Below are 20,227 nucleotides of genomic sequence, written 5' to 3'. Positions count from 1 at the left end.
TCATGGGATCATGATATGGCTGGGAAAATGTACTATAGAGGCTTCTCATGTTACTACTCAGTAAAATAAACTCTAAAAGCTGCAAAGAATTTAAAATTAAAATATAAAATAGGAAAAAGTCACTAAAAATTGAAAAGGAATTATGAGAGACACTGAACCATATAGAGTGTCACAGGATAAATGATCAGTATTCAGGGATGTGACAGGAACAATCATTCGAAGCAAAAAAGGCAAGTAAATATGGGCTGTAAAATTGATGCCTTCAGAACTATGAGTGCTTCTTCATATTCGATACTGTCAAACAAATATCTTTTACTGGAAACTCTTTGCTTTCCATATTGTATGAGGATGTAGCATGGACCAAATCAAGAAAGAATTGCCGGCCGGAGTGGCTGAGCGGTTCTAGGCGCTACAGTCTGGAACCACGCGACCGCTACGATCGCAGGTTCGAATCCTGCCTCGGGCATGGATGTGTGTGATGTCCTTAGGTTAGTTAGGTTTAAGTAGTTCTAAGTTCTATGGGACTGATGACCACAGCAGTTAAGTCCCATAGTGCTCAGACCCATTTGAACCATTTGACTCATTTGAAGAAAGAATTGTTTAGTAAACATGGGCTCTAAAATGAGTACCTGAAGAGCTATGAGGACTTGTTCACCTTCGTTATTGTGAGACACATCTCTCTTATTGAACAATTGCTCATACCTCTTACGGATTGCCTTGTAGAGCCAGTTTTTACCAGACAATTTTTTGTTGATTTGGTCCATGCTACGGCCTCCCAAAATATGGAAAGCAAAGAGCTTCCAGTAAAAGACTTCCGATTCACAGTATCGAGGATGAAGAAGTATTCAGAGCTCTTAAGGAATAAATTTTTGAGTCCATATATACTAGACCATTTCGCTTCGAATAATCGTTCCTGTCATATCCCTCTATGTTGACCACTCCTCGTGGGACACTATATAATAGGTTTATCAGAAGGTCTTTAGACAGGCCTATAATAGTATTGTAGAATCAATTTTGATGGGAAAAATGAATGGGTACATTGTGCAACAAGAGAAAAAGATATACTTTTAAAGCACTGGAAGAAAATGTTTGGTATGAAATATATTTTGATTAATGAAGAAACACAACCAAATTTCATCTAGTAATTTCTAACAGATTTAGAGACTGTTAGCATTACTTACTAATTGTAGCTAAGTGCGATATTAGATTTAAACAACAACAATATATAACTGAGACCGAGAGGGACGAAGATAAGCAAGATACGGGAAAATGTAAATTGAAAGGATTGAGAAAATATTACTAAGCCACAGGGAGTATAGTAATATATAGAAAGTCAATGCAAGGAAACCAAGATGTCAAAGAAATACTAGTTCTCATAACAGAGAGAAACAGATTGGGAAAAACCAATTTTTTAGGATCCAAAGACATTAAAAAAGCAGATGACACTTGGTTGCACAAAGAAATAAGGCACGACAGATGCATTGTAGGTAGTACAGAACCTAGCGAAAAGAAATGGAAAAGTAGAACAAACCTCGAAGCAACACAATTGAGGTCGTAGAGGGTAAGATTCTCTTCCAGTATGAATCTGTGTCAGATCGTTGAACTGGTTATTTCCCCAAACATATCATGTGATAGAGAAAATGTTGAAAACATTTCAGATTAAATAAGTACAATAGTAATAGTAGTAATAGTAGTAGCAGTAGTAGTGAAGAATGAGTAAAGTGGACCTATAACTGTCAGGTTACAGTAGAATAATTCCTGCAACAACACAAGCATCAGCAACAGGAGCAGACAGTAGTCTTCGTTAGTTACTAAAGAATGCTTGAGATAAAGGAAAAGGAGAGTTGTAGAAAGGAAAAGTACCATAGTGAAGAAAAAATACAAATTGGAGCTCTAATTATAGAAATTTGGTGAATTTTCCATCTCATTGTTCAAAAATTCTAGAAGACATTATTAAGGAGAGATTAAAGCCTAAGATTGCTGGGTATTTAGAAAAAATATCAATTCGGACTTAAGAAAGGAGAATCAACAGGAGAAGCTAAAGAAGAGCAGATTATATGACGATGACCATTTAAGCACAGGAGACTTTTAAGTGACAATGAAAAGGCTTTTGACAGTCTATTTCAAATGACAGACTGGAGAATGAAACCAAATTGGAAACGTCATTAACAGACATCAGAGTAATATTATAGATGTTCACTGCATTAAGTAAAATGTCAGATCAAAAATAGGCACAGAAAAATCTGGCCCTTCTCTCCCTCAAATCCACACAAAATTACACCAGAGGTATAAGTAATGGTAAACAAATATAATGCATTACACATACATATGATATTTTAATCTTAACACGTTTAGAAATTGACATGAATTATATATGAAGACCTTTGATTAATCTCCTAGATAAGCACAGACTGTTGATTAGCACATACAAAACGAAATCGATGGTAATATGTAAATTTAACAGTAGATAACAAAAGTCTGTATACATGGATATGATAGCTGTAATGTTCAAATGAACGATAACTGACAATATTCCCTAATATTTCCTGAAGACATGGATATGATAGCTGTAATGTTCAAATGAACGATAACTGACAATATTCCCTTATATTTCCTGAAGACACAATACCAATATCGTGACTTTTATAAATTGAAAATGGCTGCCATCATTGAAGTTAACAAATGAAAACTATGTTACTTTCTATGAAACATGTGGTTTATGGAACTTTGCACTCCTAATACAACATTTAGTTTGTTGATAAAAGCTAAATATAAGTAGTAATGGTTCAGACAAACAGGTTACTTTGACCGATTTTTTCTTAAACCCTGAAATTTCGTAAAGTAACAGGGTTTTTCAACGCATTTTAAATGTAAGGCTACTTTTCTTAAACAAATAAACAATTTAATATTTCAGTATGGCATGTATTTCAGAAGATTTTGTCGCGCTTATTCTGGTGGATAAACACATCATCTTGTGTAATGGCTTAAAGCTTGGCCAAGTGATAGATATTAACTGAAATACTATCTTTATAGTAGCTAGTGGATTTAGTGATAGATATTAACTGAAATACTATCTTTATAGTAGCTAGTGGATTTCACAGATGTAGCGTAAAAGTAACCTGATGAATGTGTTCTAACGAACTGGAAACACAGAGACTAAACCTACACTTTTAAGAACCTTCAACATCGCAGCGCGTCAGCAATTGTTGGTAAATATATTAAAAACATAGAAACCCGCCTCGATTGCGAAAAAAGTACCTAGTGTTAACCTAGGTTTCGGCGTAGATAACTACACCTTCTTCAGAACAATAAAACCCACAAGTTCCTAAGAAGATTAAAAGAACAACATAGCTATACATTTATAAACGAAAAAAGGGAAACACAAACAGTATTATGTGAAAAGTCTAAACCGTTACTTATCTTAATGGTGTAACCTCCACCTCACACCGACCTACACTGCGTGACAAAAAAAGTTAAACACCCAGAAGGGGATGAGATAACGAAATGAAACTTCAATGGCTGAGATGGTATACGGCTTTATTTCAGTAGTTACAAAATCGAGCCAAATTTACAAATAACCTGGCACTGTGAGCCCAATTATCAGTTTAACGTCACTCCTTCCCTGAGCTAAATGCAAGCACTGATTCGGATGTGAAAGGTCATAAAGTCATGTACACTCTTCTGCGGCCAGAAGGCCCACAACTGTTGTAACTGTTTCTTGATATCCTGAGAACTGGCACAGTTCACAGAGACATGTGCTGCGTGTGGACGAGCACTGTCCTGCACCAAGACACTTTCGCATGAGAGGTAACACGGGATCACATGTTGTGTCCGTCACGAACTGTTACGGTGTCACAGATACCTCATTCATTACCAACTGTGACCTGAAGCTATACTCAATGCCTCCGAACACCATAACTCCAGGAATAATACTATAGTGCTTCTCCAAAGCATTGGAAAATGGCATGCGACACCATTCGTCAGCAGCCCATACTTTCCCATCACCACACCACTTCAAACGAAGCCGTTTGCGTTGTTAGGTTAACAGCATCCTACGTATGTGACGTTAGTTGCACCTAGTCTCTGATCAATGGTGATACAAATTATTGTGCGGAGTCCATTGCCTGTTTTCGGGTGACAAAGTTGCACTCAAACAACACTGTTTTCCTATACCGGCGTAGAATCACTAAGAGTCCTAATGCGTTTTAATCGGCAGTATTGCTCCTCTAAATTAACTACTGGTTATCATAGTTGGCCAAATACGAGGTGTGATCAGAAAATACGGTGAATGAACTTTTTTAGCAGCAGCTGATGACGCTAAACCTTGTGATGTAATTTATCCGATAGCATGATGCATCGAAACTGGCAGTGTCAAGCTGGGCACGTTCTGACTTGTCAGTCAGCGTCCAGCGACGCTAGAGTGAGGTGGTTATGTTTATGGCGTCTGTCGCTCATCAAGGATTCTGAGCAACGTGTGAACATTCAGTTCAGTTTCAAGATGCAAAAAAGTGTCCAAAGAAACACAGGAAATGTTGAAAACGGTGTATGGCGACGATGCTGTAACTCTGAGGACTGTTTATAAGTTGTATGAGCGATTTTATAAGGGAAGCGAGTCGTTAGAAGACGAGAGACGTTCGGGACGCCCATTAACCTGAAAAAAACAGTAAAACGTGCAGAAAGTGGCAAAAATGTTCTTTCAGACAGGCGAATAACTGTCAGAGAGCTTCTCGTAGAACGTACCATCTCATACGGGTCAGTACAAGCATTTTAACTGACAACTCGCAAATGTCCCCAGACATTTTGAGTGATGAACAGAAGGAAAATCGTCTGTCAGCTTGCAATGAGTTGAAGGATCGTCTTCATTCAAATCCGGACTTCCTGTCCAAAATTGTAACTGAACATGTAAGTTGGATGTATACGTATGACCTTGAGAAGAAAATTCGCAGTTCCCAATGCAAAATCAGTGAATCTCCGCGCTCTAGATTGGCACATCAGTCAAAATCTTGTTCATTGTTTTCTTCCGTACTGAGTGTATAGTACGGTCAGAGTTCGTTTCAAGGACAGCAGTGGTAAACGTAGAATTTTACAAGGACGAATGCGACTTTTGCGAAACGACGTTTGAATAAATAGACCAGAAAAAAGGTCCAACCGCTCCATTCTCTATCACGACAACCCGCTGCGCCACTCCTCGCTTTTGATTCGCGAGTTTTTGGCCGGAGAAAGTGTTCCACGTCCGCCTTACTCACCATATTTAGCACCATGCGACTTCTGGCTCTTCCCAAAAATTAAAACCGTGGTTAAAAGGAAACTTTTTGACGCCATTCCTGACATTGAGAAGGCCACGAAAGAGAAGCGGAGCTCCCTTCCAGAAATGACTGTGGGGTAACTTCATTGCCAACCAAGGACAGCACTTTGAAGGGGAGCAAATCAAATTGCTTTGCTTCTAAAAGAAATTATGCAGCGTATTTCTTGATAACTTCTCGTATATCTTCCTTGCGCGGTATTTTGTCACCATATGACACGTGTAAGACAGGTTGCTCGAGAACTGTGAGATGCAACAGATCGCGTGCTCCTTATCGATTTTTACTAATATCCCGAAAGACTGAAAACTTCCAAATGGGCTCTGCCAGTTCACTTTTATAAAGGAAACACAAATACGTTTACATGAATTTACATAAAAATAAACTTATATATAAGCACCGGATTGATTCAATTGCTTACGAACAACAGTCTTTATTTTAGAGTATCAAAAATGTATTTATAAAACACGTCACTACCTATATGAAACCTCATTCACTCAAAGCAAATCTAAAAATATTTTTTTTTTTTTGCCAAAATTTTTAAGATGTGTAAAATATATGGTTAATGAGTCTTACCGAGAGAGGAACACGGAAAGTTCATCGGTTTTCCGACAACACCATTGTTAATAAATTTTAAATAAAGACGAAAATAAAAATAAGCTCTCAGTGTATAAGGATTATTGTAAACACCATTCCCTGGAACATTTACATTTTGGCGCTCTCTTAACTATACTAACTTTTATGCTAACTTTTATGTAGGAAAATCTCACAGTTTACAATTTCATTTCCTTTGTCGCTGTATTTTACGTAACTGACGAATATATTTGACGTAATTATTTTCAGGCTGTGGTCCTCTGGTTGTAGATCTAGGTACCAAGGCGCTATTGGACGATTAAAATTCCTGAGGAGGCCTTTTTGCATAATAGGTAAGGCTGCAGAACCTCTTACAACAAATGATATTAATACGAATATATACGATGCAATATGTTGTTACTTTATTTAAAATAAGATTTTTTTAAATTTCTGTCGTAAGAAATTAACATATAACTCCAATTATTTTGTTATGTTTCGATTGCCATTATGTTCCCAGTGCGTTTTTGTAACGAAAAAGCATGAAGCTGTTTATTACTTGTTATGTCAGAATGTATTAATATATGTTACATTTTCGCCGAAAGAAATCAACAAATACTGAACAAACATTATCTATAATTTTCAGTTGATTGTGGCTTTACCTCATGATTTCTGCATGTGATTTCTGCCTCAGTTTTATTTCATCCGTAATTGTTTTAGTGATACAAACTTAATAAAGGAAGGTGGGTTGCATTATTTTGAAACTTCAGTCATAAGAGTTTGCTAGTCAGATTCTTTGTTTCCGAAAGCAGAGCAGTGTACAAGTTGGTGGACATGTCTAAAATTTGGGGCAGAGACAAAAAAACTATTGTCTCTATCCCGCCTTTGAATCTTCATATAACTTTGTTCACTTTGGAATTATTATGCAGTTCTAATATATAGGGTGTTTAATAGTTCATTATAAACACTTCTGAATGTTGTAGAGGGGACTTAGTAGACCACGTTTTTACACAGGAACCCACCTCCGGAAACGTCATCCAACGACTTTAAAGAGCGTTAAAATTATAGGCGCCGATAGTTGTAAATGATTGTATATATACAGGGTGGTACAGTGATTCAGTTACAAACTGTCTAGGATGATGGAGAAGGATAAGTTCATCAGTTAGAGGTAAGAGACCGTGTACTGAAACGAACGAGTCGAGAGTTATAAGCGGAAACCTTTCTGATGCGACTGACAGTGCAATGCATATACTGGTACTGTTGTTGCTAAGATTGTAGGGTAGGCAACTTCATGGACCAAAACAATGAAGAAATGTCCAGTCAACATGGGCTCTAAAATGCATACCTGAGGAGCTGTGATCACTTGTTCATCTTCGCTAATGTGAGACACATATCATCTTTTGAATAAGTGCCCATAGCTTTTAAGGTATGCCTTTTGAGCCCATGTTGACTGGACATTTCTCCGTTGTTTTGGTCCATACCATCACCTCTGAAAGCTACCTACCCTGCAATCTTAGCAACAACAGTACCGATACATTGAAACTTCTTTATTTTTTTTTTTTACTTAAACTGCTGAATGCTTACTCAGTGTTCTTAAACTGTTGAGTGAAACTGAACGTATTGTCTCTTTGTTTGTCTTCATTATTTCAACATTGTCCTAAAGAATTTTCCCTGGAAAATACAGCTCAAAGTTATTCTATTCATTTATGACCCACAATATACAACGATGCGCTATCTGACTGCTCAAATAATTAACACAAAAGCATGGCCCTTAATTTGGAGAAATCCTAACAATAACCCATACATTTCGTAAGTCACTTATCTCACGGAAAATCTTCATTCCATGAACTACACCGATACAGCAAGCACCGATACAGCTAGCTAAATAAAATAATCTAACTACTGTAGGATCCAACTCCTACTAGACATGTGTTTAGCAAAGGAAAGATTTTGTTGCAGAGCAAACAATGTATCTGGCAAATTTTACCTTAATAATGTGACATCCTGTTCCAAAAATTATATAATCATCAACATAATTAAATTTCCATGACTGACACACGTCCAGACCCTCCGCTCGCGCTAACACTTGAAACCACTAACCTTCATCACTGCTAACTATAAACTTCTAGCCGGCCGCTGTGACCGAGCGGTTCTAAGCGCTTCAGTCCGGAACCGAGCTGTTGCTACGGTCGCAGGTTCGAATCCTGCCACGGTCGTGGATGTGTGTGATGTCCTTAGGTTAGTTAGGTTTAAGTAGTTCTAAGTTCTAGGGGACTGATGACCTCAGATTTTAAGTCCCATGGTGCTTGGAGCCATTTGAATTTATAAACTTCTAACCTCCGTCACTGCTGGCTATTCACCTCCAGCTTCCATCAATGCTGACTATTAACTTCCAACGAGTCCGACCAGCCACACAGCGTCTCTTAATGAGGGCGCACAGCGCTGTCAGAGTTATTAATGTAGTGTATCGCGGTGCCAACACACAAACACATAAACAGCCTACTTACAACATGTATTCCACTGTCAGAGGTATCTGAACGGTTCTCACTTATAACATGCGACTCGTTCGTTTCCAGTACCTCAGATTGATACGTTAACCTTCTCCACAATCCTTGAAAATCTGTAACATATCATAGAATCCCCCTGCATACACATACACTGAAGAGCCAGTGAAACTGGTACACCTGCTTAATATCGTGTAGGGCCTCCGCGAGCACTCACAAGTGCTGCAACACGACGTTGCATGGACTCAACTAACGTCTGTAGTTGTTCAAAAATGGCTCTGAGCACTATCGGACAACTTCTGAGGTCATTAGTCCCCTAGAACATAGAACTACTTACACCTAACTAACCTAAGGACATCACAAACATCCATGCCCGAGGCAGGATTCGAACCTGCGACCGTAGCGGTCGCGCGGTTCCAAACTGTAGCGCCTGGAACCGCGCGGCCACCCGGGCCGGAGTCTGAAGTTGTGCTGGAGCGAACTGACACCATGAATCCTGCAGGGCTGTCCATAAATCCGTAAGAGTATGAGGGGGTGGGGATCTCTTCTGAACAGAACGTTGCAGGCATCCCAAATATGCTCAATAATGTTCATGTCTGGGGAGGTTGGTGGCCAGCGGAAGTTTTTAAACTCAGAGGAGTGTTCCTGGAGACTCTCTGTAGCAATTCTGGACGTGTGGGGTGACGCATTGCCCTGCTGGAATTTCGTAAGTGTCCGTCGCAATGCACAGTGGCCATGAATGGATGCAGGTGGTCAGACAGCTTGCTTACGTATATTTCACCTGTCAGAGTCGTATCTAGACGTATCAGGGGTCCCATATCACTGCAACTGCACACGCCTCACACCATTACAGAGCCTGCACCAACTTGAACAGTCCATGGATTCGTGAGGTTGTCTCCACACCCTACTCGTCCGACAGCTCGATAGAATTTGAAACGAGACTCTTCTGACCAGACAACATGTTTCCAGTCATCAATAGTCCAATGTCAGTGTTGACGGGCCCAGGCGAGGCGTAAAGCTTTGTGTCGTGCAGTCATCAAGGGCTCCGAAAGACCATATCGATGATGTTGCTTTGAATGGTTCGCATGGTGACACTTGTTGATGGCCCAGCATTGTAATCTGCAGCAATTTGTGGAAGGGTTGCACTCTTGTCACGTTGAACGATTCTCTTCTGTCGTCGTTGGTCTTGTTCTTGCCGTATCTTTTTCCGGCCGCAGCAGTGTCGGATATTTGATGTTTTATTGGATTCCTGATGTTCACGGTACACTCGTCAATTGGTCGTACGGAAAATCCCCACTTCATCGCCACGTCGGAGATGCTGTGTCCCATTGCTCGTGCGCCGACTATAACACCACGTTCAAACTCATTCAAATCTTGATAACCTGCCATTGTAGCAGGAGTAACCTATCTAACAACTGCGACAGACACTTGTTGTCTTATTACAGGCGTTACCGACCGCAGCGCCGTATCCTGGCTGTTTTACGCATCTCTGTATTTGAATACGCAGTCCTATACCAGTTTCTTTGCCGCTTCAGTGTATATTTACAGGCGCAGGCTCCTACAGCTTTGATGCTTTGTAGCGTCGTTGGATGACGTTTCCGGACATGGGTTATTTTGTAAAACGAGATCTACTAAACCCCATCTACAAACGCTAGAAGTATGTAATATGAGATGTAAAATACCGTGTAGATATAACCAGTAGTTTTCCATCCCTGATGTTTTAAGTAATCAAACTCTCTTGTGTAAAACAGCTTTGTGTGGTTGCGAGAAAGAGTTTAGAAATGGTTGGAAATTTTGTTTAATGTTTGTTGGAAGACGCTAAGCGCATTCATTATCAGAAATGGTTCAAATGGCTCTAAGCACTATGGGACTTAACTGCTGTGGTCATCAATCCCGTAGAACTTAGAACTACTTAAACCTAACTAACCTAAGGACATCACACACATCCATGCCCGAGGCAGGATTCGAACCTGCGACCGTAGCAGTCCCGCGGTTCCGGACTGCAGCGCCAGAACCGCACGGGCACCGCGGCCGGCCATTATCAGACACTGGATGAGTATAGTGCAGATAATATGTGCCCATTTTAAGGCAAGTTAACGCTTTACGTATCTCAACGTTTATCAGGTCATATCTCCTGAATTACTTGTCGTACAATGATATAACTTTCTAAGTACATCCTGTGGTATATGTGGATAATGTCTGTAAAATGTGTTGCGAATATAATTAGTAATGAATTAAAACATGATGCCTGATGCTGTAGTTCTAGTACATGAACAGCGAAACTACAGTAAGCGATAAACTTTTTTCCTTTCAGTAATTTGTGAGAGGTATCAGGGAGGAGAAGACGTAACAAGGCTTGAACTTATGTGTAAAGTTCGTTGGAAGTCGCTCAGTAGTCTCATTCTCAATGCAGAATGAATGTAGGCCGGGTAATTTGCACACCATCAGTTACGCTGTCTCAGTACGTGTATACTTACTGTGCACAGACTTCAACACAAAATTTTATCTCTTGTTAAGTAAATTATGACAGAATTTCAAATTTTTGAATTCGCTCAGTAATTCTAGGAAGTACTGAAAACTGAATTTTCTTTGCCCCTAAAAGCCGTTAGGTAGCCAACGTGGAACTGGATTTGGGGGACTGGCATAGCCGTTTAGTAATGTGCAGCCGATAAGATAAATTGTAGCTTTCGTCATATTATTTTGAGCCCTTATTGCCATTTCTCCATGAAACTTTATACTTATTTACAAATCTTGGGGCGATTTCTACAAGCTGTGTCAATGCACGTTACAACGTCTCTATACGAAGGTGGTTTGATAAGTCTGGTTAAAAAAAAACGTTACTTTAGTAAACAACTCACTTCACTTCTCGGCATAGACTCCTCTGGGGTACATACACTTTGTTCAGCGATGGTGTATTATCCTGGTGGAAGAGCACTTTTTTGCGTGTCAATCTTGGTCTTTTTTCAGCCAACGCAAGTTTCAAACGATCCAGCAGTGAAGCATAATAGGGTCCAGATATGGTTCTGTCTTTTCCAAGTAAAGTATGAGGGTTATCCCTTGGCGATACCAAGAAGTAATGGCCATCGCCTCATCACCTGACAAAGTTTCAAACGATCCAGCAGTGAAGCATAATAGGGTCCAGATATGGTTCTGTCTTTTCCAAGTAAAGTATGAGGGTTATCCCTTGGCTATACCAAGAAGTAATGGCCATCGCCTCATCACCTGACAAAATGGTCATTGCCTTTACACACTACTTAATCTAAATTATCCGAAGGACAAACACACACACCCATGCCCGAGGGAGGATTCGAACCTAAGCTAGGACCAGCAGCACAGCCCATGACTGCAGCGCCTTAGACCGCTCGGCTAATCCCGCGCGGCTCAACAGTCACAAATTAGTGAAAAATACCTTGCGGATTGCTATTAAACATCGCCAGACATTGAGCTGAAATGTTGCGCAGGGGCGCTCTTGGTCTACTGTGAGCAGACGCGGAACATACTTCGCACAAGGCTTCTTCATAGCCAATTGCTTCCTTTGTAGCGACCTCAACTGGATAGCCAGAGCGCACTTCGTCTTCGGTGCCTGTTACACCACTTTCAACTCATTAATCCAAAAGTAAACAGTCTCTAATGATGGTACAGAGTAAACTTCAAACAATTCTGTTTTTATTTGTTCGTTAGTCTAACCTTTCAAATGAAAATTTTTGATAATAGCAAGAAAGGCAGCTTCCTCCATTTTCAGTCGCAGGCGACACACTGATCAATTCAAATGGCTGTGAACAGTGAAACGTACACTGTACGTTGCTGAAGTTCTTAACACAATCCTTGCAATAATAATCCTTACCAACCAGGAAGGCGCAACAAAAATGTTACATTCTTTCATTGAAATTTACCAGACTTATCAAACCACCCTCGTATGATAGGGTTACAGGCACGCACAGTATCACTGTGACTCGCTACCACCTGTTTTGTAGGACGGGTCTTCGAGCTGAGCGACACTGTAATCTGTAAAACTCACCAGCCTTTCTTCAGCGTAGGAGCTGCTCCGACGTTGCGCTCTTTCTTGTGTCACATTCGTAAGACCTGAATTGAATAATAAACCAAGGAAGAGGTTGCTGGGCCTGTAAACAAGTATCAGTATCGTCTGGTTAAAGCAGACTATGTTCTTGAGACCCTGTGACAGCCAGTTAAGTCAGTACGCGTAAGTGTCATACTTACATCAGAGTAATATGTCTGTAACATCAGAATCCACGGAGCCTTCACGGGAGCCATTAATTCAGGGTAACGGCTTTCACAGCGGCTCTCTATCAGTTCTCGAAACCCATGGGAAATTAAATACACACGCGAACATTAAACATACCCATTTAACGAAGCCTGTTAAAATACTCTTCTGTGTGGGATTTTACACATTAAACGCCAGGATATTGAAGTGCTACTTGGCACGTTCATAAAGGATTCTCCTCGCATGTCATGTTTAGATAGCCAGTCGCAATTGTAAGGCCATCAGCGACTGCCTAAACAGTACTAAGAATTTCGTGTGGCAAGAAAGCTGGCATAGCCCTGCTTTCCATCACAGTGATGTGCAATGACACAGTGGCGCAGCGCAAGCTTTGTTCATCATTATCTAACCAAGTCTAGTGCTACAATTATTGTCACCATAAAGATCAAACAATTGTTCACCATTCAGTGTCACTTTCTACGTGATTTTGTACATCTCAGTTGGCAATGTTAATTGAATTACCATTTCAACCTAAACAGTCACACGGTGTTACTAAACGAAAATAAAGTATTTATGTGTTGGATATCAGCAAGAACACACGAACCAAAGATCCAAAACAGAAAGTAAGCGACAATCACATTAGTACAGGATCCACTCTACATTTATGTGAAATCTTCTTCATTAGCTACAGTTTTCTATCAAAAGCATTTTTCTATCTTGAAGTTTCATGTAGAAAGAAAATCGTGCATCAAAAATTCCGTCGAAACATTCAGAATGAGACAAATGAGTAACTACATAAACCAGCTGAACAGCTATCCCATCTAATTTAGTATCGGGCATTACAAGCAATTGTTGTTGCTCATATCATCCAAAAAATGTGTAAAATTTCTGGAAAGTGAGTATTCATCTGATTTCACAATATCCTTCCATCAGAGCCACGACTTTGTTTCTTAAACATCGAATTACTGAAAAATTATCAAGTGCAGGAGCAACCCGTTCTTCTTAAAGTAAAAGTAACGGTAGAGTTAGAAAGCGACGAAATACATTTTCATTCATTTTCCTTTGTCGCATCTGCCCCGTATAGTGGGTACGAAATCGATTGTTCATTTTCACACAGTTCGCTCTCGACGATTCCTTCTGATAATATGTGAATGTTTAAAGAAGTACAAGACTGTTAATTTTGTAGAAGATTAGCCAGATAAACTCGGCCTCTCCTCTCCTTCCGGCGTAATAGCATGAATTATTTAACTGTAGGCACTTCTGGCTATTCCCAGCTGAAACCTACATTGTGTCGGGATTACGGTGCAGTTTTCTCGTCAGATTACTTTTTTTTTTCTTCGTACAAGACGGCAAGAGATAGTAATCTCCCTCAGGTGGGTTCTATTTCTTGTGGCGATTACACAGAGTACTCCTCTTTTCTTATTCTGATTATACAGGGTGTTTCAAAAATGACCGGTATATTTGAAATGGCAATAAAAACTAAACGAGCAGCGATAGAAATACACCGTTTGTTGCAATATGCTTGGGACAACAGTACATTTTCAGGCGGACAAACTTTCGAAATTACAGTAGTTACAATTTTCAACAACAGATGGCGCTGCAAGTGATGTGAAAGATATAGAAGACAAGGCAGTCTGTGGGTGCGCCATTCTGTACGTCCTCTATCTGCTGTAAGCGTGTGCTGTTCACAACGTGCAAGTGTGCTCTAGACAACATGGTTTATTCCTTAGAACAGGGGATTTTTCTGGTGTTGGAATTCCACCGCCTAGAACACAGTGTTGTTGCAACAAGACGAAGTTTTCAACGGAGGTTTAATGTAACCAAAGGACCGAAAAGCGATACAATAAAGGATCTGTCTGAAAAATTTCAACGGACTGAGAACGTGACGGATGAACGTGCTGGAAAGGTAGGGCGACCGCGTACGGCAACCACAGAGGGCAACGCGCAGCTAGTGCAGCAGGTGATCCAACAGCGGCCTCGGGTTTCCGTTCGCCATGTTGCAGCTGCGGTCCAAATGACGCCAACGTCCACGTATCGTCTCATGCGCCAGAGTTTACACCTCTATCCATACAAAATTCAAACGCGGCAACCCCTCAGCGCCGCTACCATTGCTGCACGAGAGACATTCGCTAACGATATAGTGCACAGGATTGATGACGGCGATATGCATGTGGGCAGCATTTGGTTTACTGACGAAGCTTATTTTTACCTGGACGGCTTCGTCAATAAACAGAACTGGCGTATATGGGGAACCGAAAAGCCCCATGTTGCAGTCCCATCGTCCCTGCATCCTCAAAAAGTACTGGTCTGGGCCGCCATTTCTTCCAAAGGAATCATTGGCCCATTTTTCAGATTTGAGACGATTACTGCATCACGCTATCTGGACATTCTTCGTGAATTTGTGGCGGTACAAACTGCCTTAGACGACACTGCGAACACCTCGTGGTTTATGTAAGATGGTGCCCGGCCACATCGCACGGCCGACGTCTTTAATTTCCTGAATGAATATTTCGATGATCGTGTGATTGCTTTGGACTATCCGAAACATATAGGAGGCGGCGTGGATTGGCCTCCCTATTCGCCAGACATGAACCCCTGTGACTTCTTTCTGTGGGGACACTTGAAAGACCAGGTGTACCGTCAGAATCCAGAAACAATTGAACAGCTGAAGCAGTACATCTCATCTGCATGTGAAGCCATTCCGCCAGACACGTTTTCAAAGGTTTCGGGTAATTTCATTCAGTGACTACGCCATATTATTGCTACGCATGGTGGATATGTGGAAAATATCGTACTATAGAGTTTCCCAGACCGCAGCGCCATCTGTTGTTGAAAATTGTAACTACTGTAAATTCGAAAGTTTGTCTGCCTGAAAATGTACTGTTGTCCCAAGCATATTGCAACAAACGGTGTATTTCTATCGCTGCTCGTTTAGTTTTTATTGCCGTTTCAAATATACCGGTCATTTTTGAAACACCCTGTATATAGACTGTTAAGTTTCACACTCCTTTAATAACAGCAAGCACTGAATCAACTTTAAAGATTTTTAGAATATGTACCAATTCTTTGGAACTTATTTTTGTTGCATGTTAGTAATTTTGATTGCTGCTAATTCTTTGTACTGACTACGCTTAACAGTACCGTACCATAATGGTAGTAGTTAACCATCATCCTTTGATACTGCTCCTGTTACTCTGACTTCCCTTTTCCTTCCGAGCCTAAATAGAAAATGACAGTTACAAGAAATAGAGCTAACTCTCATTTTTCGCTGAAGTTTCTGCAAAAAGCTTTTGTAGCATATGTTCACTGTATTATATACTCGTAAAATGCAAGGTAACAGTGAATCCTAAATAAGACCGTAAGGACAGGTTGTCATTAGTTTCTCTGGGTAGTATCATTTTGTTATTAAAAAAGTCAAACTAAGAAGGAAATCTAAGACGTATTACGTCCTAACAGATACTTGAAACTTACTGAAGAGCCCATCTTAAATGGTACATACACGAACAGGTTTTATTTATAAATTCACGAAGTAAAAATCAAAAACAGATTTTTCGATGAATATACTGCACGAGTAAAAGTTGCTCTTAATGTCATGTGAGGACTGAATAAAATATACAGGGTGAGTCACCTAACGTTACCGCTGGATATATTTCGTAATCCACATCAAATACTGACGAACCGATTCCACAGACAGAACGTGAGGAGAGGGGATAGTGTAATTGTTTAATACAAACCATACAAAAATGCACGGAAGTATGTTTTTTAACAGAAACCTGCGTTTTTAAATGGAACCACGTCAGTTTTGTTAGCACATCTGAACATATAAACAAATACGTAATCAGTGCCATTTGTTGCATTGTAAAATGTTAATTAAATCCGGAGATATTGTAACCTAAAGTTGACGCTTGAAACCTCCGACGTTCAGTTGCGTGTTGTAACAAACACGGGCCACGGTCGGCGAGCAGCATCTGCAGGGACATGTTTACGATGACGACCGTGTTTACGAGTGTGGCTGTAGTGCACTGTTGTGGTTTGGTCTAGCTGTCGCAGTGTCCGCATGTAGCGCTTGCTGCTATTGTTATTCTGCATTCGTCTCCGCACGCAGACCAACTGTAGTACACCGTGTTACCAGACGTCTGTGATAGTGTAGTGTTGTAGGAACTGTAACCATGGTGTAGTCGAACTCTGAAAAGGCGGAGATGATACTCATCTATGGCGAGTGTCGACGAAATGCAGCTGAAGCCTGCAGGGTGTATGCAGAACGGTACCCGGACAGAGAGCATCCAACGTGCCGTACATTGCAAAACATCTACCGCCAACTGTATGCGACAGGTATGGTTGTAGCACGCAAACGGGTCCGTAACAGGCCCGTCAGAGGAGAAGCGGGTGCAGTTGGTGTGTTAGCTGCTGTTGCCATGAACCCACACATGAGTACAGGGACGTTGCGAGAGTCGGTGGACTGAGTCAAGGTAGTGTCATGCGCATACTCCATCGTCACCGCTTTCACCCGTTTCATGAGCTACATCAGCAATTACATGGTGATGACTTTAATCATCGAGTGCAATTCTATCAATGGGCATTAACAGAGAATGCGTTGCAGTTCTACCTGTTTACCGATGAAGCGGGTTTTACAAACCACGGGGCAGTGAATCTACGGAACATGCATTACTGGTCCGTGGACAATCCTCGCTGGCTGAGACAGATAGAGCGACAGCGACCGTGGACTGTAAATGTATGGTGCGGAATCATTGGCGACCACCTCATTGGTGCTCACTTCATTGCAGGGCCCAAACAGCTGCAACATACATCGCTTTTCTACAGAATGATCTGCCAACGTTGCTCGAAAATGTCCCACTGGAAACGCGTCTACCTATGTGGTATCAGCATGATGGTGCACCTGCACATTCCGCAATTAACACTAGGCTGACCCTTGACAGGATGTTCGACGGGCGTTTCATAGGACGTGGAGGACGCATAAATTGGCCAGCCCGTTCTCCTGGTCTTACACCTCTGGACTTCTTTCTGTGGGGTACGTTAAAGGAGAATGTGTACCGCGATGTGCCTACAACCCCGGAGGATATGAAACATGTGGCCGTGCGGTTAAAGGCGCTTCAGTCTGGAACCGCGTGACCGCTACGGTCGCAGGTTCGAATCCTGCCTCGGGAATGGATGTGTGTGATGTCCTTAGGTTAGTTAGGTTTAATTAGTTCTAAGTTCTAGGCGACTGATGACCTCAGAAGTTAAGTCGCATAGTGCTCAGAACCATTTGAACCATTTTTGATGTGAAACAACGTATTGTGCCAGCCTGCGGCGACATTACAGCAGATGTACTGTGGCGTGTACGATATTCATTCCGCCAGAGGTTGCAATTGTGTGCAGCAAATGATGGCCACCACATTAAACATCTATTGGCCTGACATGTCGGGACACATTCTATTCCACTCCGTCATTGAAAACGGAAACCACGTGTGTACGTGTACCTCACCCCTCATGGTAACGTACATGTGCGTCAGTGAAAAAGACCAATAAAAAGGTGTTAGCATGTGGACGTAATGTGCTGTTCCAGTCTCTTCTGTACCTAAGGACCATCACCGCTCCCTTTGGATCCCTACGTAATTCGGTGCTCTCCGATACACCCGATCGAACATCGGAGGAGTGGTACTCAAGCGTCAACTTTAGGTTACAATATCTCCGGATGTAATTAACATTTTACGATGCAACAAACGGCACTGATTTCATATTTGTTTATATGTTCAGATGTGCTAACAAAACTAAAGGGTTTCCGTTTAAAAAAACGTAGGTTTGTGTTAAAAAACATACTTCCGTGCATTTTTTTATGATTTGTATTAACCAGTTACACTAGCCCCTCTCCTAACGTTCGGTCTGTGGAATCGATTCGTCAGTATGTGATGTGGTTTACGAAATATATCCAGTGGTAATATTAGATGACTCACCCTGCATATTCGCACAGGTGAACCAAACTGTTGGTTTGTAGCAGTCCTTATCTTTCGTTTTGTGAATTTCACAATGTCATTTTCTGAACGACTAAGCGTTTGCGGCAACGGTAAATTTCATCTACAGGAAAAGATAATTCGATCAAACATAGTCTCGACAATAAAGGATGAATAGTTGCAGCAGCTCTGTCGTGGATAATTCTGACGTTTATATCGTTACAGCACGGAAGAGCTGTAACAAATGTGTTTGAAAGCCCATGTCCAGAATCTCTATTTGGGGGTTGGGGAGGGGGAGGGAAAACTTGGTACTTGGTTCCTTTTTGGGCTAAGGCCTGGTTTAGCCCGAACTAGCGGCCATTTGTATAGCCATTCGAACATCAGTCTTACTGTAGCTATATTATATTAAACAAAATTTGAACAACAAACTCGAAATGACACGCAAGCAAATTGTGCGAACTGATTAATTCATTTTTTAAAAGAAGTTAACTGGGCTGAAATTAACGCTCAGCCAGTGGCACAATTTGTATGTGCACCGTTCGGATTTTAGGTGCAAATACGTGCTAAAAACACGGTTTTCTGGGAGGTTTTTGAAGTGCTCCTCTTCTCTATATTAGGTTTGTACGAATTAGTTCAAACTTTTCACTAAGGTAGACAAATGGATAAACACAAAAGAAATTTTTGTATCAAATAATCTTTGATCTCTGTCGAGAAGCGATGGTTTAAAGCCGAGCTGAATGAAGCTCGTAAAACACATTCTTACTTGAATTGAATGCGGGGAACGGTTTAAAGTGATTAAAATAATTAACAAATGCATTCTTACGATGCTTTCAAAAAGCATTCGGATTTTAAGTGTTAAAACACTTTTTAAAGGGCTATTTTTTACACGCCCCGCATCTGTGTTTCAGACTTGTGAGAATAGGTTCTGATTTTATAATAAGGTACACGATTAATGTAATTAATGGTCGTCCTGTTGTTTTCTGAAAGCTTTATATTTTGCCACGATATAAGCATCATGGTCCGTAAAACAACGAAAAACCCTATACAGGTCAGTCGTTGCCGGAGACAGCAAAAATCTGTCTTGACACATTCGGTCATTTTCACTAGTTAACCCTTCTTCTCCAGCCAAGTGAGCACTCGTAGCTGCGAGGTGTTGGGACAACTGCACGTGGTAAAGTCCTTGATCTTGTGCTCAAAATGCAGAAGATTCGCTAGTCGTAGTAAACAACATCTAATATCATATGGCTGAAGAGCCTGTAACAGATAAAATAGTTTTTCTGCGGCGATGAAATTTCTGAGGATGGAGTTGTCCCTGGGCGATGAAATTATGTATTATGTTATTTGTCACGTACATTATATTAGAGGGCATCGGTACTAATATTAACAAGTAAAGATATGCGATTGTGTCAAAATATTTTTAGTATAAATGTGTTTGAAGCTGCCAGATTAAGTCGAAAAACTAGTTCCTTTATTTTGTATCTCTAACTTTGTCCAGTATATATTCGGTTTTTGTGCCATGATAAGAACATTTTCCATTCTGGTTAAGAAATTGTTGAAAACTGTTCACCAAAATAAATTTACGCTATAAATGTAACACATCTCATAATACTGTTCCTGCCCTGAAGCAACCTCACATTCATGGAAATACTAAGAACCGATCATCAGACTGAAAAATAAAACGCT

The 20,227-nt window shown here is 40.7% G+C and overlaps 1 protein-coding gene across 1 annotated transcript in view; it reads left to right on the top strand.

Moving 5' to 3' along the window:
- LOC124606737 (potassium voltage-gated channel subfamily KQT member 4) overlaps window positions 1-20,227 on the top strand; it is a 1,016,202-nt gene that overhangs the window by 467,430 nt on the left and 528,545 nt on the right. The window contains exon 3 of the mRNA XM_047138769.1: window positions 6,144-6,226. Within this exon, the coding sequence (XP_046994725.1) occupies window positions 6,144-6,226 (83 nt within the window). The remainder of the gene's footprint in view (window positions 1-6,143; window positions 6,227-20,227) is intronic.

Source organism: Schistocerca americana, chromosome 3 (assembly GCF_021461395.2).
Source record: "Schistocerca americana isolate TAMUIC-IGC-003095 chromosome 3, iqSchAmer2.1, whole genome shotgun sequence".
NCBI lineage: Eukaryota > Metazoa > Arthropoda > Insecta > Orthoptera > Acrididae > Schistocerca > Schistocerca americana.
The sequence above is the reverse complement of the archived record's forward strand: the minus strand, read 5'-3'. Positions and strand labels throughout refer to the sequence as shown.